The sequence below is a fragment of the Emydura macquarii genome, unplaced genomic scaffold, assembly GCF_026122565.2.
Source record: "Emydura macquarii macquarii isolate MOO-44397 ecotype Brisbane River unplaced genomic scaffold, CSIRO-AGI_Emac_v2 contig_2994, whole genome shotgun sequence".
NCBI classification, from domain to species: Eukaryota; Metazoa; Chordata; order Testudines; family Chelidae; genus Emydura; species Emydura macquarii.
In genome coordinates, this window is record NW_027133131.1 from 219,829 (window position 1) to 238,803 (window position 18,975).

At 44.9% G+C, this 18,975-nt stretch overlaps 1 protein-coding gene and 1 long non-coding RNA gene across 5 annotated transcripts in view; one reads left to right on the forward strand and one right to left on the reverse strand.

Annotated features, from left to right (window-relative positions):
- LOC137140901 (uncharacterized) overlaps positions 1 to 15,938 on the reverse strand; it is a 31,461-nt gene extending 15,523 nt beyond the window's left edge. The window contains exon 1 of the long non-coding RNA XR_010916505.1: positions 15,843 to 15,938. This is a non-coding gene — a long non-coding RNA (uncharacterized lncRNA). The remainder of the gene's footprint in view (positions 1 to 15,842) is intronic.
- Positions 15,939 to 16,151: 213 nt separating this feature from the next.
- Positions 16,152 to 18,019, forward strand: COX14 (cytochrome c oxidase assembly factor COX14). Of its 4 annotated transcripts, none has more exons than XM_067529930.1 (2): positions 16,152 to 16,586; positions 17,122 to 18,019. In XM_067529930.1, exon 2 carries the CDS (start codon positions 17,126 to 17,128, stop codon positions 17,303 to 17,305), a length of 180 nt encoding a protein of 59 aa, XP_067386031.1. In that variant the 5' UTR covers positions 16,152 to 16,586; positions 17,122 to 17,125; the 3' UTR covers positions 17,306 to 18,019. The 4 variants fall into 4 exon arrangements, with proteins under 4 accessions (XP_067386031.1, XP_067386029.1, XP_067386030.1 ...); XM_067529928.1 differs by having other exon boundaries at positions 16,162 to 16,586; positions 17,119 to 18,019; XM_067529929.1 differs by lacking the exon at positions 16,152 to 16,586 and adding an exon at positions 16,613 to 16,841 and having other exon boundaries at positions 17,119 to 18,019.
- The last annotated feature ends 956 nt before the right edge of the window (positions 18,020 to 18,975 follow it).

Genomic DNA, 18,975 nt, shown 5'->3' on the forward strand with positions numbered 1-18,975 from the left:
TGTGTACATACCATCACAGTGCATTTTGCCTTTCTAATTCTTTTTCTTTAACATATTAATAATATTGTATAAACTTATAGAGCAAACAGAAGTTATGGGTTTGATGCAGAAATTACTTGGTGAGGTTCTATGGATTGTGTTATACAGGAGGTCAGACTCACTAGATTATCATAATGGTCTCTTCTAGCATTACAATCTATTTATTCCTGAGCTTAAAACAGAAAGTTTTCTCATCAGCTATTTTTCAGACCTCCCCTTCCCCTTAGCTCATGTTTTGATTGGAGTTAAATCATAAATTAATTTAAAAAAACACAACAACCCACCCATGTTCCTTTGATGTTACATGTAGCAATTGACAAGGGGTCTATCATTAAAGGCCTGATCACTTTCTTCAGTAAGAAGATTCCCATTGTCCTCTATGCGTGTTGGACTGAGCCCTGGATTCTCTGCTGATATTGATAAGTAATTTGCTATTTAGAATATGAAAGAAGGATTTTACAAAATTGCACCTAGGACCTGATTCTTCATTCACTTATACCCGATTTACACTAATGTAATTCAGATTCAGTGGATTATTCCTGATTTACCCATGTGTGAGTTAAATCAAAATCAGGCTCTGGGCTCTTTAAACAAATCAATAACACAAAACACAAAGCAAAAACCTCTCCTTGGACACAGTTGTTTAAAACAAGTCTGGACTACATACAAGAAAACATGCTATAGGGTCAGTGGTTCTGAACTTTTCCAGACTACTATACCCCTTTCAGGAGTCTGATTTGTCTTACATACCAGAAGTTTCACCTCATTTAAAAACTACCTGCTTACAAAATCAGACATAAAAATACAATAGTGTCACAGCACACTATTACTGAAAAATTACTTACTTTCTCATTTTTACTATATAATTATAAAATAAATTGATTGGAATATAAATATTATACTTACATTTCAGTGTATAATGTATAGAGCAGTAAAAACAAGTCGTATGACATTTTAGTTTATACTGACTTTGCTAATGCTTCTTATGTAGCCTGTTGTAAAACTAGGCAAATATCTAGATGCATTGATGTATACCTTGGAATACCTCTGCGTACCCTCACCTTGGTTGAGAACCACTGATGTAGGAAACAAACCTGCCTGGAGATTCGTAACAAGGACTGTGGCACCATCTAATGGTCTGTGACAGAAATCATCCCAGTAAGAAAGAGGTTAATTAAACTCCAAAGCAGGCAAAACTCATACAGGCTGAAACCAGGGTGCTCCTTCCAATTTAGCCTCATAATTTTAAATCTCTTTTTTTGTTGTGGTGTTTGTAATAATAACCCATTGAGGATATGAACCTAAAAATCTCTTTTCCTCCATTGTTTTGTGTGGTTACTCATAGGTGCAGTGCAACTCACACTAGTTTGTTGTTGTAGGGTTGCTTTCACTGCTTTATTTTTGAAAAGGTACTCATTACGACTGTCCTGCATACACTGGTTTATTGTTTTAGGGGTGATTAGTGTGGAACTATGAAGGTCAATTTGTTGTTGTAGGGTTGCTTGTGAGCATTAGGCTACATACACTAGTTTGTTAATGTAGATTTGATTAGTATGGAGTTGAGCACACTGGTCTGTGTTTGTAAGGTTGCTCCTGAGTTGGGGACTGTGCATAATAGATTGTTATTGGAGGGTTGCCATGAGATCTGGGTAACTGTTTTTGCTTTTCCCCTCTTCTTATTCAGAAAAGTCAGCTTAGATCATAGAAATGTAGGGCTAGAAAGGACCTTGAGATGTCATCAAGTCCATCCCCATGTGCTGAGGCTGGACCAAGTAAACCTAAGCTGTTCCCTGACTGTTGTTTTATCTAACCTGTTCTTAAAACCCCTAATAGGGATTCCACAACCTCCCTTGGAAGCTTATTCCATAATTTAACTACCCTTATAGTTAAAACAGACACCTTGGTCCTCCAGGTTGGGGGTTAGGCACAGGGCTAATAACCCTGTCCTGTAAAAAACAAAATATGTTACAGAAACAGTGGTGGAGAAATCAACTCTTACTGTGTGTGATAGCCTTCAGCAGTCAGTGACCTATATGACTGCCAGTGGTGAAAACTGAAAGGAAGCCAGTGATGAAAGCTGAAAGGAGACTGAAGTGCTCAACACCACGACGAAACAGGGAAGCTAACTCAGGTCACAGCAGAAATAAGATGCTACAACATGGTGAAGAACAGCTGAAAAACCTGGGTAACAGCTGGGGAACCATTGAAAGACTTGCCAGAAACAGAGAGGAGTGGAGGATCTTTGTCGCTGCCCTAAATGCCAGAGGCATAATGGGAGACTAACTAACTATAGTTAGAAAGTTTTTCCTAATATCTAACATAAATCTCCCTTGCTGCAGATTAAGCCCATTGCTTCTTGTCCTACCTTCAGTGTACATGGAGAACAATTGATCACAGTCCTCTTTATAATAGCCCTTAATATATTTGAAGACTGTTATCAGGTGCCCATTCATTCCTCTTTTTTAGAAAGTAAACATACCCAGTTTTTTTAACCTTTCCTCATAGGTCAGGTTTTCTAAACCTTCTATCACTTTTGTTGCTCTCCTTTGCGCACTCTCTAATTTGTCCACATCTTTCCTAAAGTGTGGCACCCAGGATTGGACACAGTACTCCAGCTGAGGCCACATCAATGCCGGAAAGAGTGGAACAATTGCCTTCTGCCTTCTGCCATACAATACTCCTGTTCATACACCCCAGAATGTTAACCTTTTTTGCAACTACTGTAGATTGTTGACTCAGTCAGTATATGATTCACTTGGTCTGTACTCTCCTCTACAGCTGTGAGACTTGGGTGACCTACAGAAAACACCTGAAAAACCTGGAACGCCAGCACCAGCACTTTCCTTGAAAGATCCTCAACATAAAGTGGGAGGATTGCCATACTAATATCAGTGTCCTCACAAAGGACAACATCTTCAGTGTTGAGGCCCTGATTATCCAACACCAGCTGAGGTGGAGCGGGCATTGCATGCACATGCCTGATGCACGCCTACCAAAACAATTGCCATACAACCAACTCACCAAAGGGGAAAGGAAATGGGGAAGCCAAAAGAAATGCTTCAAACACACCCTCAAGACAAACTTCTAGATATGAGGCATCAACATCACACACTGGGAGATAGTAGCCCAAGACAAGGCTAACTGGCAAAGACTTGTTGGAGAAGGAATGATAATTTTTGAGGAAAATTGTCTCGCCCTGGTCACAGAAAAACTTCAGGAAAAAAAAGGACAGACAACTAGCATGTAATAATTGTGGCCCAACCCTGCCTTCCAACACCACCTGCAGTGTCTGCCAATAAGTTTGTGGCTCAAGAATCAGACTCCTCACTCACCAAAGGACCCATGTAAAATAAAACCCAATGATCCACTATAACCCCTAGATCCTTTTCAGCAGTACTACCATCTAGCCAGTTATTCCCCATTTTAAAATTTTTCCTTTCTAAGTGAAGTACTTTGCACTTGTCTTTATTGAATTTAATTTTGTTGATTTCACACCAATTCTCCAATTTGTCAAGATCATTTTGAATTCTAATCCTGTCCTCTACAGTGCTTGCAATCCCTCCCAGCTTTATGTCCTCCACAAATTTTAAAAGCATATGCTCCACCCCATTATCCAAGTCATTGATGAAAATACTGAATAGTTCCAAACCCAGGACTGACTCCTTGTTGACTCCACTAGATATGTCCTCCCAGTTGGCCAGCTAACTATTGATAACTACTCTTTGAGTATAGTCTTTTGACTGACTAGTTGTGTAGTAATTTTATCTAGATAACATTTTCCTAAGTAAACTAGAGAAATGTGATGTGGAACTGTGTCAAATGTCGTACAAAAATCAAAAGATATCATGTCTACTGCTTTCTCCTTATCCACTGGACCAGTAACCCTGTCAAAGAAGGAAATTAGGTTGGTTTGGCATGATTTGTTTTTGACAAATCCCTACTAGCTATACTTTATACTTTATAACATATTATCCTGTAAGTGCTTACAAATTGTTTAATAATTTGTTCCAGTATCTTTCCAGGTATCAAAGTTGACAGGACTTCTAGATTCTTTTCATGTTCTGGAAGGAGCTGACAATTCTATAATTCCCATTTTTCCCATAATTCCCTCTTTGTTCCCATTTTAAAAGATATGAACTATGTTGGCCCTTCTCCAGTCCTCTGAGAATTCATGGAGGATGGGTGACGTTCTAAAGATAATTGCTAACTGTTCTGAGATTCCTTGGGCTAATTCCATCAGTGCTCTAGGATGAATTTAATCAGTCTATGCTCACTTCATTAGATCTAATTTATCTAAATATTCTTTAATCTGCTCTTTCCCTATTTTGGATTACACTTCTCACCCCTTGATGATGATGATAATTGTGTTGAGTATCTGGTCACCATTAACCTTTTTAGTGAAGACTAAAGCAAAATAGGCATTAAACACTAGCCTTCTTGATGCCATCAGCTATTAGGTCTCCTTCCCCATTAAGTAGAGGATCTACACTTTCCTTTATCTTTCTTTTGCCCTTAATGTTTTTAAAGAATCTCTCTTCTTATTGCCTTTTATGTCCCTTGCTATGTGTAATTCATTTCATGCTTTAACCTTTTTGATTTTGTCCCTACATGCTTGTCTGTGTTTCAACTTTCTGCAGGATTCTTTTTTGATTTTCAAGTCATTAAAGAGCTCCTGATGCAGCCATATTGGACTCTTACTATTCTTCCTGTCTTTCCTTCATATTGGGATAGCGGCAGTTGTGGCTTCAATATTGTCTTCTTGAGAAACTGTCAGATCTCCTGAACAACTTTATCCCTTAGATTTTCTTCCCATGGAACCTAACTTACCAATTCATTATATTTGTTAAAATGTGCCTTTTTTTTTTTAAAAAAGTCCATGTCCCTATTCTGCTGGTCTCACTCTTTGATCTCCTTAGAACCATTAATCTATCAATTCATGATCACTTTCACCCAAATTGCCTTCCACCTTCAGATTCCAGCTAATTCCTCTCTGTTGGGCAGAATCAAGTCTAAAGTGGCTGTTCCCATGGTTACTTCCTCCACTTTCTGAAACAAAAAGATTCCAAGAACTTATTGGAAATTTTGTGTTTTGCCATTTTACTTTTCCAACAGATGTATGGATAATTAAAGTCCACCATTACTACTAGGAAGTGTTTAGTCCAAATGTCAGTCCAATGTTTTTCAGTGGCACCAAACTGTCACACACCAACACCTTGTGATACCACATCTGTACTCCATGCCATTGAGTCATGGACAGTGAAGGCACTACCTCATCCCAGCCAAACAGTGTCATGACACAAGGAGACTGATGATACCAACAGGCACAGGTTCTCTCTCAGAGAAACCACACAGAATGAAGGTAGTGAGGTTGTCCTCCAGGCTCATGGGTGGGGATTTTGAAGGGATGAGCTGCCAGATGGAGTTAGACTATGGCAGAAAGGCAGGTGGAATTTCTACTGTCTGAAAATACAAGGCACTTCCTCTCGTAATCACCAGAATTATCATATTAGCATAAATTCTATTAACAGTTTCCCAGTCGAGACATTTCAAGGGCTGGCCCCCTCTGTTGCAAACAAAAGGGAGGATAATTACTTTGCAATAAAGAGACTGGTAAAAGGGCCTTAGTTGCCAGTTATTTTTTCTCCTTTGAAATAACACTGTACATGAAAGGGCACTCCAACTCCTCTGTACTCATCATGCAACAATCAATCGTGCTTCCACTAAAAAGGAGAAAAGAAGAGGAATTGTATAAATTCTCCATGGAAGTGTGTGGGGCTGAGGTAACCAGAGCCAGGCTGATAGTAGTTAGTGCCCTTGATGGCTATTGACCTGTCTAGGCAGAACCGTAAGAGTTTCCTGACAGGCTTTGTACTTCTTGGGCCCAGTTGATCCCTTTCTGCAATTCTATATGACAGATTGTTAATGAAAGGTATATCTGTCCTATCCAGCAGTATCACCACTGATTCTGATGCCATTTCTTCTAAACTATCAGTACTTGACCAGGTGATCTCCAGCAGCTGTAGGAAGCTCCTCTTTTGGTCATTCAATATATAGCACTCAGTATAGACCTGGTGCCCAGACAGTGGGATAATGTGCTGCTGTAAGTGCTGGATGAGGTGTAAAATCAAGAACGTGCACTTGTGGTTATCAAAGATCCTCTGGCACTATTCACAAGAACAGAAGTATTGGCCCAATATGGGAGTCACTTTCTTATCTGCATAATCATATTCTTCCTCCTTAAACTCCCATGAATTTTTGCTATTATTTACTACCTATCCTAAACTGTTGCCACACATTCCACGCCAGAAGGGGCTGCATTTTGGAAACAGAGTCTCTTAAGAAATTCATTAATGAGATGATCTCTCTAGATCAGCAGTTCTCAACCGGTGGTAAGTGTACCACCGGTGGTACTTACGAGAAGGCTGGATGATACGCGAGCCGTACCGCGCCGCCAACAGTGCCCTCCCATCCGCCCTTGTGAAACCCTGCCGCCGAAAATGGGCAAACGGCGGAAGGGTGTCGGCGGCGGGCATTGTTTCCCCCATGTAAGCCGCTGCAAATCCCTCCCCGCTGCGAAACCCCGCCGCAAATCCCTCCCTGCCGCCGCCGAGAAACCCCGCCACCGCCGCAAGTCCTCCCACTTTTTTTCCCCGAGTGGTACTCGGGTCGGGTACAGTCAGATCAAGTGGTTCTTGACCTGACTGTACCTGGCCCGAGTGGTACTCAGGAAAAAAAGGTTGAGAACCACTGCTCTAGATAGTCTGCAAAGTGCTTTGTGATGGTTCGGATGAAAGGCACTATTGAAAAGCATAGTGCAATATTATTGCATAATAACTCAAAGTGCCATCAGAAAGAGTGAAAAGAATCACCAAATGATTGTAATTAATTCCTGAGATTAAGATTCCATCCAGAACTAAGTCTTATTTTCCAGAACTAGAAATGGCTGGCCAGAATTAAGTCAGGCTTTCCAGGACTGGGTGTCATGGCCCTGAACTAAGTTATACATTCAGTCCATCCCCTACTCTTTATTGTGTCATTGTAACTCTCTGTGCTGGAATATACCGCAGAGGAAGCTTTCATTGCAGAAAGTGCTACTTACTTAACATTGGACATAATTCCTAAAGACACCTCTACAGAGTCTCATCAGTATTGTTAGAACCTATCATCCCACCCATACCCTAAATCAAAATTCTGTTTTCCCTACAGTAGCCTCAAATCCTGGTGGCCCCATGAGCAGGACCGGATGATGAGACTTTCACACCCAGCTGCATTCACTGAGTGATGGTGGGAGTGAAGTCTTTGTTTATTAAGAAAACCTCCCAGAGTGAAGGAAAAGCCTCTCAAGCACTGAGATGTGGAGGGCTGGGATCACTGACATTTTAACACTTTTTAGCTGGCCTCAGAACACTAGATGGAATGTGGCAGCATCAGCTTATGCATGAGTGTTGGCAATTCAGAGAAGACATGCTAGTTACATAGCAAAGATATGGGGTCAAGGAATGTGTCTCTTACCCCTATGTACTTGGTGTACAGAACATGCTTGGGGATGTATTGTGGCCCTTCCACCTACACCCACATCTGCTGTGTCAGAGAGCAGTGACACAGTTCAATATGAGAAGGTGGGTGAGGTAATATCTTTTATTGGACCAACTTTGGCTGGTGAGAAAGACAAGTTTTTGGGCTACACAGAGCATGATGGGAAAATCTACAAATCTGGAAACATCTCTTCATTTTTTAATGCCTCTTACCCCCTATTATTTACAGTTTAGCTTTGTAGTTATATTTAACTCTTTTGTTTTGGATATAGTCTATGGGCTTGTCTGTTCAGGAAAATTAATTCAAATTAACTAAAGGTGTGAATTTGAATTTAATTAGTTAAAATGCATTACAGCCACCTTAATTCTGAATGAAAGTCTCCACCCATGGGGTTTAATGCAGTTTAACTAATCCAATTTTAATTCACACCTTTAGTTAATTTGGACTAATTTTCAGGAGTGTCCCCACATAAACAAGCCCTATAAAAATGCTGACTCATATGAGTCAAAACATTTCAGTTCTGTTAAGAAAATATTCCCACATATACAGTTCTGATGATTAATTTTCGTTAATGAAACAAAGCCCTTCTGTTGATGGGTTCCAAAGAAGTTCAAGTTGACTTTCATCGCTTCAGAATACGTGTCTGAGAATGAGACTGGTAGCAGAAAGTAGCAGTGAAATGTGTTAAAATAACAGTACCCATCAGACTGATAAGGAAGTTGGAGAGATGTTTGTATCTCTGATAAAATTCCAGTTCTTTTTAACACACAAGTCCAAAGAAAGAAACAAGTAGGAATTTCTACCTTGTAACAGTGTCCCCAATCCAGAAGTCCCAGGGCTTGTCTACGCTTACATCGCTGTAGCTGTGCAGTTGCAACACTGCAGCTGCACCACTGTACTGCTTAGTGAAGATGCTGTCTGCACTGGCAGGTAAGCTTCTCTCATCACCATAAGTACTTCACCACCATGAGAGGCAGTAGCTGTGTCAACAGGAGAAGCCCTCCCGTTGTCATAGTGCTGTCTACACGAGGGGAGGGGGGTTAGATTGCTATCACTGCATTGCTCTGGGTGTGGATTTTTCAGGAATGTGGAATGCTTCACAGGCATTCATTAAAGGACTCTGCCCCTCATGTTTGGGAAGTAGATCAGGATTATTACTCCAATTTTAAAGATGGAGAAACTGAAGCAGAAAGAGGTAAAGTGACTTGTCCGAGGACACATGTAAATTGGTGGTAGCATCAGGAATTGTGACTCCTACCTTGGTTCTAAATACTAAATTTACATGCCTGGAAAGAGGTGGGAATAGAACCCAGGAGTCCTGCTTCCAATCTCCTGTTGTAATCCCTCAATGACAATCCCTCCCAGAACATGAAAAGAATCTAGGAGTACTCTCACACAGCCCTCTCCCCAGCTCCAAACACTGAACCACAATCACTGCCTCCTGGAGCCAAAATTCTGACTCCTAATTCCCTTCTTTAACAAAAATCAAAGTAAACAAATAATTTAAAAACCTGCTTTTTATCTTTAAGAATTTTCACGGACTAATTTCTTGCCTACTTGTGTTTCCTGATATGTATTGACAGGTCAGCACGTCCTGCAGCCTCTATATGAGAGGTCTTCAAACTGTGGGGCACGGCTCTGTAGGGGGGCAGGAAGGAACACTGGGGGTGTGTGGCAGAGCCCGGCCCATGCCCCATGGGGGTGGGGAGGGAGCACCTTCCCACCCTGCTCCACCCTGAGCTCTGCTCCAGCTCCACCCCCCAACTGTGGCTCTGGCCTCAGCTCCCGGTCTTGGCTGCTGGCCATGATTCCCCAACTTGGCTCCCAGCCTCAGCTGCCACAGCCCTATTCCTGGCCGCAGTCCCTGACCCCCACCATGGCCACACTCCCAGCCTCAGCTGGGGGGAGGGCGTGGACAAGAGTAGGGGGCATGACCTAAAAGGTTTGGGGACCACTGCTCTATATTTTCCCCATTTGCTCCACGTCCCAGCAGTGACTCTCTGAGGAAACGCAATAACCCCTTTCCCTATAGAGTCCCTTCCCGGAATTGCCTCAAGCTCCCATGCTAATTTGTCACACAAGAGCGTCATTGTCCTACCTTTGTCGTGTAGCATGGTCCACACTTTGTTCCTAGCTGGCTTATTATAAGGAGACTGTTGGCCACTTACTGAAACTTAGTGGGTCGTCTTAGTGGGCCATCTCCGGGTCAGCCTGATTGACACAGTAGCCAGCAAATGGGGGGGTGTCCCGTACTCCATGCGAGCTTGCAGTCTGAAGAGAGTGGGCGGGGCCAAGATGAGAATAAGCAGCACCCTGAGACACAGTAACCTGAGCAGGGTCACAGCAGCAGAAGCAGAGTCAGAGGAGCAGTGCAGAGAGAGAGCAGAGTGAGCACAGCCACACCCATGCTGATGCAGGATGGAGCTGGGGCTGGAGCCATCTGGAGCCCAGTGTAGTGAGCAGCTGGGGAGAGCAAGTGGGACTTTGGGCAGAGGGCCTGGTGCAGGGAGATGCCACCTGCCAAGAGGCCACGCAGGCCGGACTTGGAGGGGGAATCATGACCCCAATGGGTGGCTGACGCTGGGAAGAAAGGCCCTGCTACCTTGAGCCTGGTGGCGTGTGGCCACCACCAGAGCAAGTGTCTGGCCCATTGCATCCCTGCAGCGCAGCCAGGGCCTTGGGCAGGAGGCCTGTGACATGTGAGAAACAGACTGTGAGCTTCCCTTACATCCCAGAGACACTGGGTGTGGTGTCGCTTTGCCGGGGGTCAGCGTTGGATGTTTTCCTTTAACTTTTCTCATTTTTCCTTATTTTTTTATTGGTTACTGTTTAATACGTTGTATTGCTTTGAACTATGTGCATCGATCAGTGGGTTAGGGAAGCGTTCAGTGTGGAGAGAGTACCCCAGAGTGGGGATACCCTAGCCCCTGTCCTAAGTGACCACAAGATTGGGTGTTGAGTCTCCCAGGGATCCTAGGCCCAGCCTTGGGGTTTTGGGGACTTCGCCACACAGGAAAGTAGAAGGGGGGTCCTCGAGGTCAGGCAGGCCTCTGGGTAAAGGGAATGGGACCAAGAACTCAGATCCTTTCACTAGCCAACTCCACCGGGATAGTGTATGAGCCAGGAAAGTTCCCCATAATAGTGGGACCATTCCCCTACTTACATCATCACTGTGCTACAATAGAGCTAGGAATGTTGTAATCATATTGGGCCCAGCAAATGAGAGAGACAAGGTGGGTGAGGTAATACCTTTTATTGGACCAACTTCTGTTGGTAAGAGAGACAAGCTCATGCAACTACACAGCTGTAGCACATCTAGTGAAGAGGCTATATGCCAATGGCAGAGCGCTCTTCCATCACCATAATTACTTCACCTCTGTGAAAGGCAGAAGCTGTGGCCACGGGAGATGCTCTCCCGCTGACATAGCACTGATATGGACAGCACTTCGGTTGCTGTAACTTGTATTGCTCAGAGGGTGTCTTTTTCACACTCTTGAATGACATAAGTTAGATTGACTTAAGCAGTAGTGTAGACCTGCCCTAATAAGAAGCCATAGAATAATTGGCTACAACTTAAAAGAGTTTTCAATTTATGAGAGCAAAAATCCTTTGATTCCTCTAAAGTAAAACCAGAGAATGGCACAACTTGCCTAGAGGTAATATGGTCTAGCCATTAGGGGCACCCGAGACAAGGTGAGGTGAATTTAATGCAGATAGGCACTGTTTAGGGTCCAAGACCTGATCAAAACCCTAGAGCTACATCCTGTTGGAAATTTGGCTAGCTGGAACTCTGTTGGATGGTCTTGTATTGAAAGTAAATGACAAATTGTGGGAGATATGGATTCTATTACTGGCTTCATTTCCTGTGTGATTTTAACCAAGTTACCTCAAATTACCCCTCTATAAGAGGGGTTTATGATACTGACTGACTGCAGAGGAAGGGTTGTGATGCTTCATTCATTAATATTTTTTAAATTATTTGAGATCATTGGATGATGTGTTACAGAAGGGCAAAGTGTTATTGTTAATCCCAAACTTGTCTTAAAAGCCTGTGCAGATGGGGTTTTAGAATGATTTTGTGGTTAAATCACAGGACCTCATGCTGGGCAAGCTAGTTTTTATTCTGTTCTGCCATTGACTCATAGTGTGACCTTGAGCAAGTAATTTCTCTTCTGTGCCTTAGTTTCCCTCCAGAATATGGATAATTTTGACCTACTTTCCTGGGGAGTAAAGTAATGAAGCTTAATTCGTTAATATTTGTAAAGGGCATTGAGGTCCTCAGCTGGAAGATACTACAGAAGTCCAAAATATTTATTATTATTAAAATAGACAAGGCATGGGGCTCTGTAACCTAGGAAACACAGTTTTTTTGTGAAACAGACTATTCTAGACAGTAATATACTTTATTAACTCACTTTTCCACTTAGTAATTTTAAGCATTTAGTTCTGATTTATGATTGCTAATATCCATCCTTCCATTACCTGCTGTTTTGTTTCAGAGTTGAGAGATTAAAATGCATGCTTTTTTTATGGTCATGTGAGTTTGTTTGTGTAATTTTTGGTTTTTATTTTTATTTTAATGCGGTGCACATTGTTAAATGTCTCAGAATGGATCACTCACGTAGGGTGTGAACCAAGGTCTCGTTGTTTAGAGCAGAGGGGAAAGATCTTAAACTGTTTTTCAGATCAAGATGTCAGGGGAAAATCTCTTGAGGTATCATTTTTCTGAATTTGGAGCCCTTAAATGGTCTAATTTGTGTGTTAAAGGTCTCTGAGAGGCAGTTTTATCTAGTGGTTAAAATAACAGAATCAAGAGATGGAAAATATTTTATTAGATTATCTAGTTTACCTCTCTGAAAGCGGAGATGCTGGGTGAGAGTCGGGACTCCTGAGTTCTATCCCTCAATAATTTCTTCACAATCACAGACACATAATCTACTTACACACAAATTTATAAACTGGTCAAGCTATTTCTTTAACAAGCTGTGAAGGGAAGAGAGATTGCTACTATTGTTTTTAACTAACTGGGAGGAACTCAGACACTAATTTGATTGGGGTAGGTTTTATAATAAGTATCTAAATAGACAGATAGGCTTTCAGCAAATTACTTAACCAGTATCTTTTATTAGCAACATTTTTACAGATGGGGAAAATGCAACCTAACCTAACCTAAATGTCTGTCTAATCTGAATTAATTATCTAATTTATCTTTGTTTTATATAGTGCTTGTTCTTGTGGAATCTGAATGCTGATTAAGAATGCTAACATTTTCTACAGTGGCCAGTGATTCTGAGTGTCTCAACTAGAGTCAGACCCAGCTCCCACTGAAGTCAAAATAGAAATACTCCCATTGACTCAACTGGAGTTGTCAGGCCTTTATTTGGTGCCCAAGTTCAGCCATTTTAGGCCATATTTTCAGAGGTGCTGAGACCTGATTTCCTGTTGACATCAGCTAGAGCAGTGGGTGTGTGGGTCTTCTGAAAATCAAGGCCAAAATGTCTCAAATGGGGCACCTAAAAATTAAGGTGGCCATTTTTGAAAATGTTGATCTAAATAACTGTGAGGCACTTGGAGGTTATCAGATGAAAAGGACAGTATTATCATCCTCAGAGCCAGTGAATCTTGTTTTTTTTTTTCCTGATTCAGAAGAAACCTGAATTTGTGACCTCACAAGCAGGTAAAATATCACACTGTTCCTGTTGAGTTTAATGAGCATCTATCCTACCACAGTGCATTTTTTCTCTTTATTATCCTGTATCACCATCTTTCATTGCTTCATGCTCATAATAAAGCAAGATATTAAAACAGTTTTACAAGGAGGAATGGGCTTTCTTGTACACACTAGTAAAATATCAATACTCAGAATTATTACGTAGGGCATTAGAGAGACAAGGCGGGTGAGGTAATAACTTTTATGGGATCAACTTCTATTGGTGAAAGAAACAAGCTTATACAGAGACCTTCTTCAGGTCTGGACATGTCTCAGAGCATTTTTACAGTGCTCTATTGTGCAGACTATGGGGGTGTGAATAGTAATGTGCAACAAAGTGCTGCACTGTGCCTCCTCTGTGTGGATGGTGTGGGCATGAACTAAACAGTTCCTAGTTTGCATTAATCTCTAGTCCCCTTCAAACAGGACTACATTAGTCTAAAGTAGGAACCTTTTAGTTTGCACCTATAGTGTCCACATGGGGGTGTTACAGCACAGCACTTTGGTGCGCACTGCTATTCATACTTGAACTACAGGGCAGTGTAGGCAGGGCCGGATTAATTCTGGGGCTTTAGGGCAGCAGCCCAGGGCCTCAGGCTACTGCCCCTTCCCCCACACCACTCTCCCACGTGATGTGGGCCCAGCACCCTAGCCAGGAGCTGCTCCCGGCCCCAAGCAGTGCTGCATGGCGGCTGCTTCCTCCTCCCGACCCTGCCCCTCTCCCTCTCCCATGTGACGTGGACCCAGCATCAGCGTGAGTGCCACTCAAAATCATCTTGTGTGCCATGTTTGGCACGCATGTCATAGGTTGCCGACCCTTGTTCTACATGTTTTAAGACTGAAATGTAACCACAGAGCAGCTTTATGTTAATTAAAAGGCAAGTCTAGTATAGCGTTAATAGCCTTGGTGCCATAATTGTGATAATTTTGTTTTAAATTAGGAAAAAAGGCTTGTATACAGGGACCCCACAACATCTAATAGACCCGGGCCCACAGGAGAGTTAATCCAGCCCTGAGTGTAGGTACAGTATACCCATTTTATAGAGCAACTTTTGCAAGCCTTAGAGCATTGTGTGGAATTCCAGTATACAAACAGAGTGTCAGGATAACTTCTCATTACCAAGGACTGCAATGCAGCCACTGCTGGGGTGACACCCACTGCTGTTTCACTCTCACAGAGTAACACTGTAAGGCTGGATCCTGCATACATGCACATGCTTAACTTTACTACCACCAACAGTTTTATTGACAGCAGTGAGACTACTGACGGTAGCTATGGTAATACAAATAAATAACACTAAAGTTAAGCATGTGTGTGTTCACAGGATTGGATCCTAAGATTGTAAATTCATTGGCACAGGGTCTGTCTTTTACCATAGGTCTGAACAACAGCTGGCTTGGGATGGAAAATGGTGTATTCAGTGAAAACAAGGTGTGAATGGAAAGATCATAGAATATTAGAGTTGGAAGGGACCTCAGGAGGTCATCTAGTCCAACCCCCTGCTCAAAGCAGGACTAACCTCAGCTATAGCATCCCAGCCAGGGCTTTGTCAAGCCTCATCTTAAAAACCTCTAAAGATGGAGATTCCACCACCTCCCTAGGTAAATTCCACCATCTCCCTAGACTAGACTTATGTTGAAATATGGCCAGGTCCTTGGAACTAACAGCCTGATTCTTAGAAAAAGAAGGCCAAAAAGAAGTCATGACCTCTGTTTTATGTCTCATCTCATAGATTCTAAAGTCAGAAGGGACCAATATGATCATCTAGTCTGATCTCCTGCACAATGCAGGCCACAGAAACTCAACAACTCACTTCTGTAATAAACCTCTAACCTATGACTGAGTTATTATTATTAAAGTCCTCAAATAATGGTTTAAAGACTTTAAGGTACAGAGAATCCACCAGCAAGTGAGCTGTGCCCTATCCTACAGAGGAAGGCAAAAACCCTCCAGAGCCTTTGCCAATCTGCCCTGGGGGAAAATTCCTTCCCAACCCCAAATATGGCTAGCTGTTAAACTCTGAGCATGTAGGCAAGATTCACCAGCCAGACACCCAAGAATCTCTGTAATAACTCAGAACCCATCCCACCAAATGTCCCATCACAGGTCATTGGCATATCTACCACCAGTAGTCAAAGATCATGCCCAATCATACCATCCCCTCCATAAATGTATCAAGCTCAGTTTTGAAGCCAGCTAGGTTTTTTGCCCCCCCTGCTTTGCTTGGCAGGCTATTCCAGAACTTCACTCCTCTGAGGGTTAGAAACCTGTGTCTAATTTCAAGTCTAAACTTCCCGATGGCCAGTTTGTAGCCATTAGTGCTTGTGTCCACTGGGGCACTGATCTTAAATAACTCCTCCCCCTCCCTGGTATGTATCCCTCGGACCTATTTCCTATCTCCCCTCAGCCTTCTTTTGGTCAGGCTGCACAAGCCAAGCTCTTTGCGTCTCCTCTCAGAAGGCAGGTTTTCCATTCCACGGATCCCCCTAGTCGCCCTTCTCCGCACCGGTTCCGGTCTGAATTCATCCTGCCGCACCATGGGACACCAGAACTCACCCAGCATGCCAGCTGAGCTCTCACCAGCGCCTTGTGACACCCTGCGAACACCTCCTGTCACCACTGGAAATACCTGGTCGGACAGGTCCCGGGACACGGCCACATCACACCACACCACACCACATCACACGGGCGGGCGGCTGCTAGTCATCCCGGGATAAGCCGGAACGCCCCAGTCCTTCTCCTCAGGCAGCCCCGCAGGGGGGAGGGGGAGGGGCCGTCAGTCACGCCCTACAAAGAGCCGCGGCGGGACTGGGGGCGGGGCCGCTGGAAATAGCAGCGCGAGGGGGCGGCCCCGCCTCCTCCCACCCCCGGCGCTGGGGCCCGGCCCGGGGCGTCAGGCCGAGTGGGGCGCGCGGGCTGCGCGCTGCCGTGTGCGCGCGGGGCGGGGGCTCTCGAGTGCGCGCGACCAGGGATCGCGGGGTCACAGCCTGGGAGGCCCGTGCCCGCCGCCCCGTGGCTGGCTGTGGTAATTCAGGGCACGCGCAGAGCGGCCCGGCCCTGGGGGGTGGGGAGGTGACACCCAGCCTCGCTGCAGCGCCGGCAGGCAGTGACGCAGCGCGCCGCCCGCCCAAACTCAGCCGCTCCGAGGCGCCCTGCTGGGACACGTGACCGGAAGGGCCTCTCCTCTCGGGGAAGGTCGCCCGCGGGCGGGGGGGGAGAGAAGCGCGCGACCCGGAAGCTCAGTCGCCGCCGCACAGACCCGAGTCCTGGCCCCGGCCCCGGCCCCGGCCCCATCTGCAGGTGACGGGAGCGGGGGCGGGGGCGGCGGCCGCGCGCCTTTTCGGGGGCTCACTGCGCCCTGCTGCTCGTGGCGCTGCGGGCCCCCCCTCAGCCGCCAGCCGCTCGCGGGGTCGGGGTCGGGGTCAGGGCCGGGCCGCGGCTGCCTTCGCTGGGCGCCGGGGGAGAGCGCCCCGGCCTCGGGGGCTGCGCTCATGCGCCCCCACCCCCAGTGGGGGAGGGGTGCTCGGGCCTGGGCCCTGCCAGCGCCTGGCGCAGGTCCGTCCTCACTGCGCGTCCATGCTGGGTGCCAGCCTTTCCTATGCCGCCTGCGGGCTCCGCCCTTCTCGGCCCGCCCCCCTCACCTAGGGACGAGCCCCCTCCGCTTTGCTGGGAGTATCGGGAGAATTAGCGTCTGATCATCAGCTGGGGGGCGCGGCGGGGCGGGGCCGGGCAGCCGGCCTGTGCGAAACGCTGCCCCTGCGGCGGGGAAACAAGGCCGGCTGGCAGCGCCGCGCTCCTGGCCGGGGGCTGACCCCTGCCTTGTGTTTTTCAGCAGGAGAATGGTCTCTGCCCGGCAGCTGGCGGACTTCGGCTATAAGGCCTTCTCCAGCTCCATGATGCTACTGACCATCTATGGTGGCTACCTCTGCAGTGCCCGCGTTTACCGTTACTTCCAGCGACAAAGAGCCCTGAAGCAGCTCGAACAGAACCAGCTCGACCCAGGCACCGTTAAAGACTGAAACCTGCTCTCTGGCTGCACACCTGCTTTGGGACATTTAATGGGCTACGGGATTACTCCTACTGCAGTAATCAGGCAGCAGGGGCAGCCCTGCCAGGTCACACATGGGCAATACCTTAATCCTGGGGGGTTTTCCTCACTCACAATAAGGCATCTTGAGTTTTTTGGGCACTAGTGAGAGGTTACAAAATAACATTGGCAGCCCCTGTTCATCATATAATTAAATATTTTACTTATTTCTTCTCTTGTCAGTATGTGACTAGAACCACCTGGGTGGTAGAGTCAGTCAAATGAACATGAAGACACAGTTGTACTCCAAGCCCTTCCCAGGTGGGATGTGTGCCTTGATCCATTCTTCTAAGTCTCCTCTCCCAGGAAAGCAACCTGACTAGTTGCAGGTTGAAGGTTTGTCTACACTTAATATTGTAGCTCTGCCCCATAGTGCTTCAGTGGAGACATTACCTATGCTGTTGGGAAGGGTTCTCTAGGCAGGATAGGTAATCCGCCTCCCTGAGAGGCAGTAGCTATGTTGACAGGAGAATTCTCCCTTCAACCTACTGCTGTCTACACCAGGGGTTAGGTTGGTTTGCCTGCATTGCTATGGGGGGTGGCTTTTTCACACCCCAAGTGACACACTAATATGGATCTAATTTCCTAGTGTAGACTCCAACTGGAAAGTGGAGAGCAAGTTTCTGGGACAGCTTTGGACTGACTCCTGCTCCCAAAAAATTTCATAAACAGGTGTTAGGCATCCACAGTAAAGTGTCCCAGTCACCAAAGCATCCAGAAATGCATGAATTTGACAAGTGTCCCCTAGGGCTAGATGCTCACTTCGACAAGCTTAATTTGTAGTGTTACATGGGAATGTTAGATCGTTCTTCTAGAGGCAGGCTTAAGGATAAGAATAGAAAATAGACTAAGCAAATTGTTCATGAACTTTTCTTTATTTGAGGGAAAAAATTGTGGAGGGTAGAGTTTGCTGTAGATGCTGGTCTGAACATTGAATCTGCCAGAGGACTTGGTGCAGACTCAACTTTCCTTTAGGCTTTTCTCTCAATCCTACAAAACAGGTAACTAGCAGCTGCCGCTTCCTTAGTAATTGCAGGATGTGTAAGTATTTCTCTGAAGAGAAAGTGTGAAGTAGACTCACAAAGGCTACTTGGAAAAGTATTTGGCCATACTAGAGATGGTAATGAAAATGCAGCAGAGACTATCTTCCAGAAAGAAAACATCTTACTGTGATTGAATGGAACAGCTTAGATGGAGGCTTTATACTGGTGTAAGGATACAGGGGTTTAGGATAACACTTGTATGAAGAGTCCAAGCAAATTAAAGCTACACTACTAACTGCCCTAAGTGGATGAACTAAACTAAGACTACCCTGAGAAAATAAAGTACATAGCTAATACTACTTTAAGAAGCAACTCAAATTTGACAAACTCTCCATTGATAAATACGTTTGATTCTCAGTACACCCACAGGATTCTCTTGCCACAGACATGCTTGAGAAGAACACACAGTGAAATTTCAGTGAGGTACACTAACTATGGGGCAATTTAGGGGCACTGAATAGAACTTATTGGAGCTAAGGATAATGAAAATAATTTGTCCAGCTTTGCATGAGTGAATAATTTTCCAAATGTACCTGAGGCACAGGACACTTGATTAAAG

Bases quoted from the DNA above. Each gene is read 5' to 3' on its own strand.
- COX14 (XM_067529930.1), top strand. From the start codon at position 17,126: ATGGTCTCTGCCCGGCAGCTGGCGGACTTCGGCTATAAGGCCTTCTCC.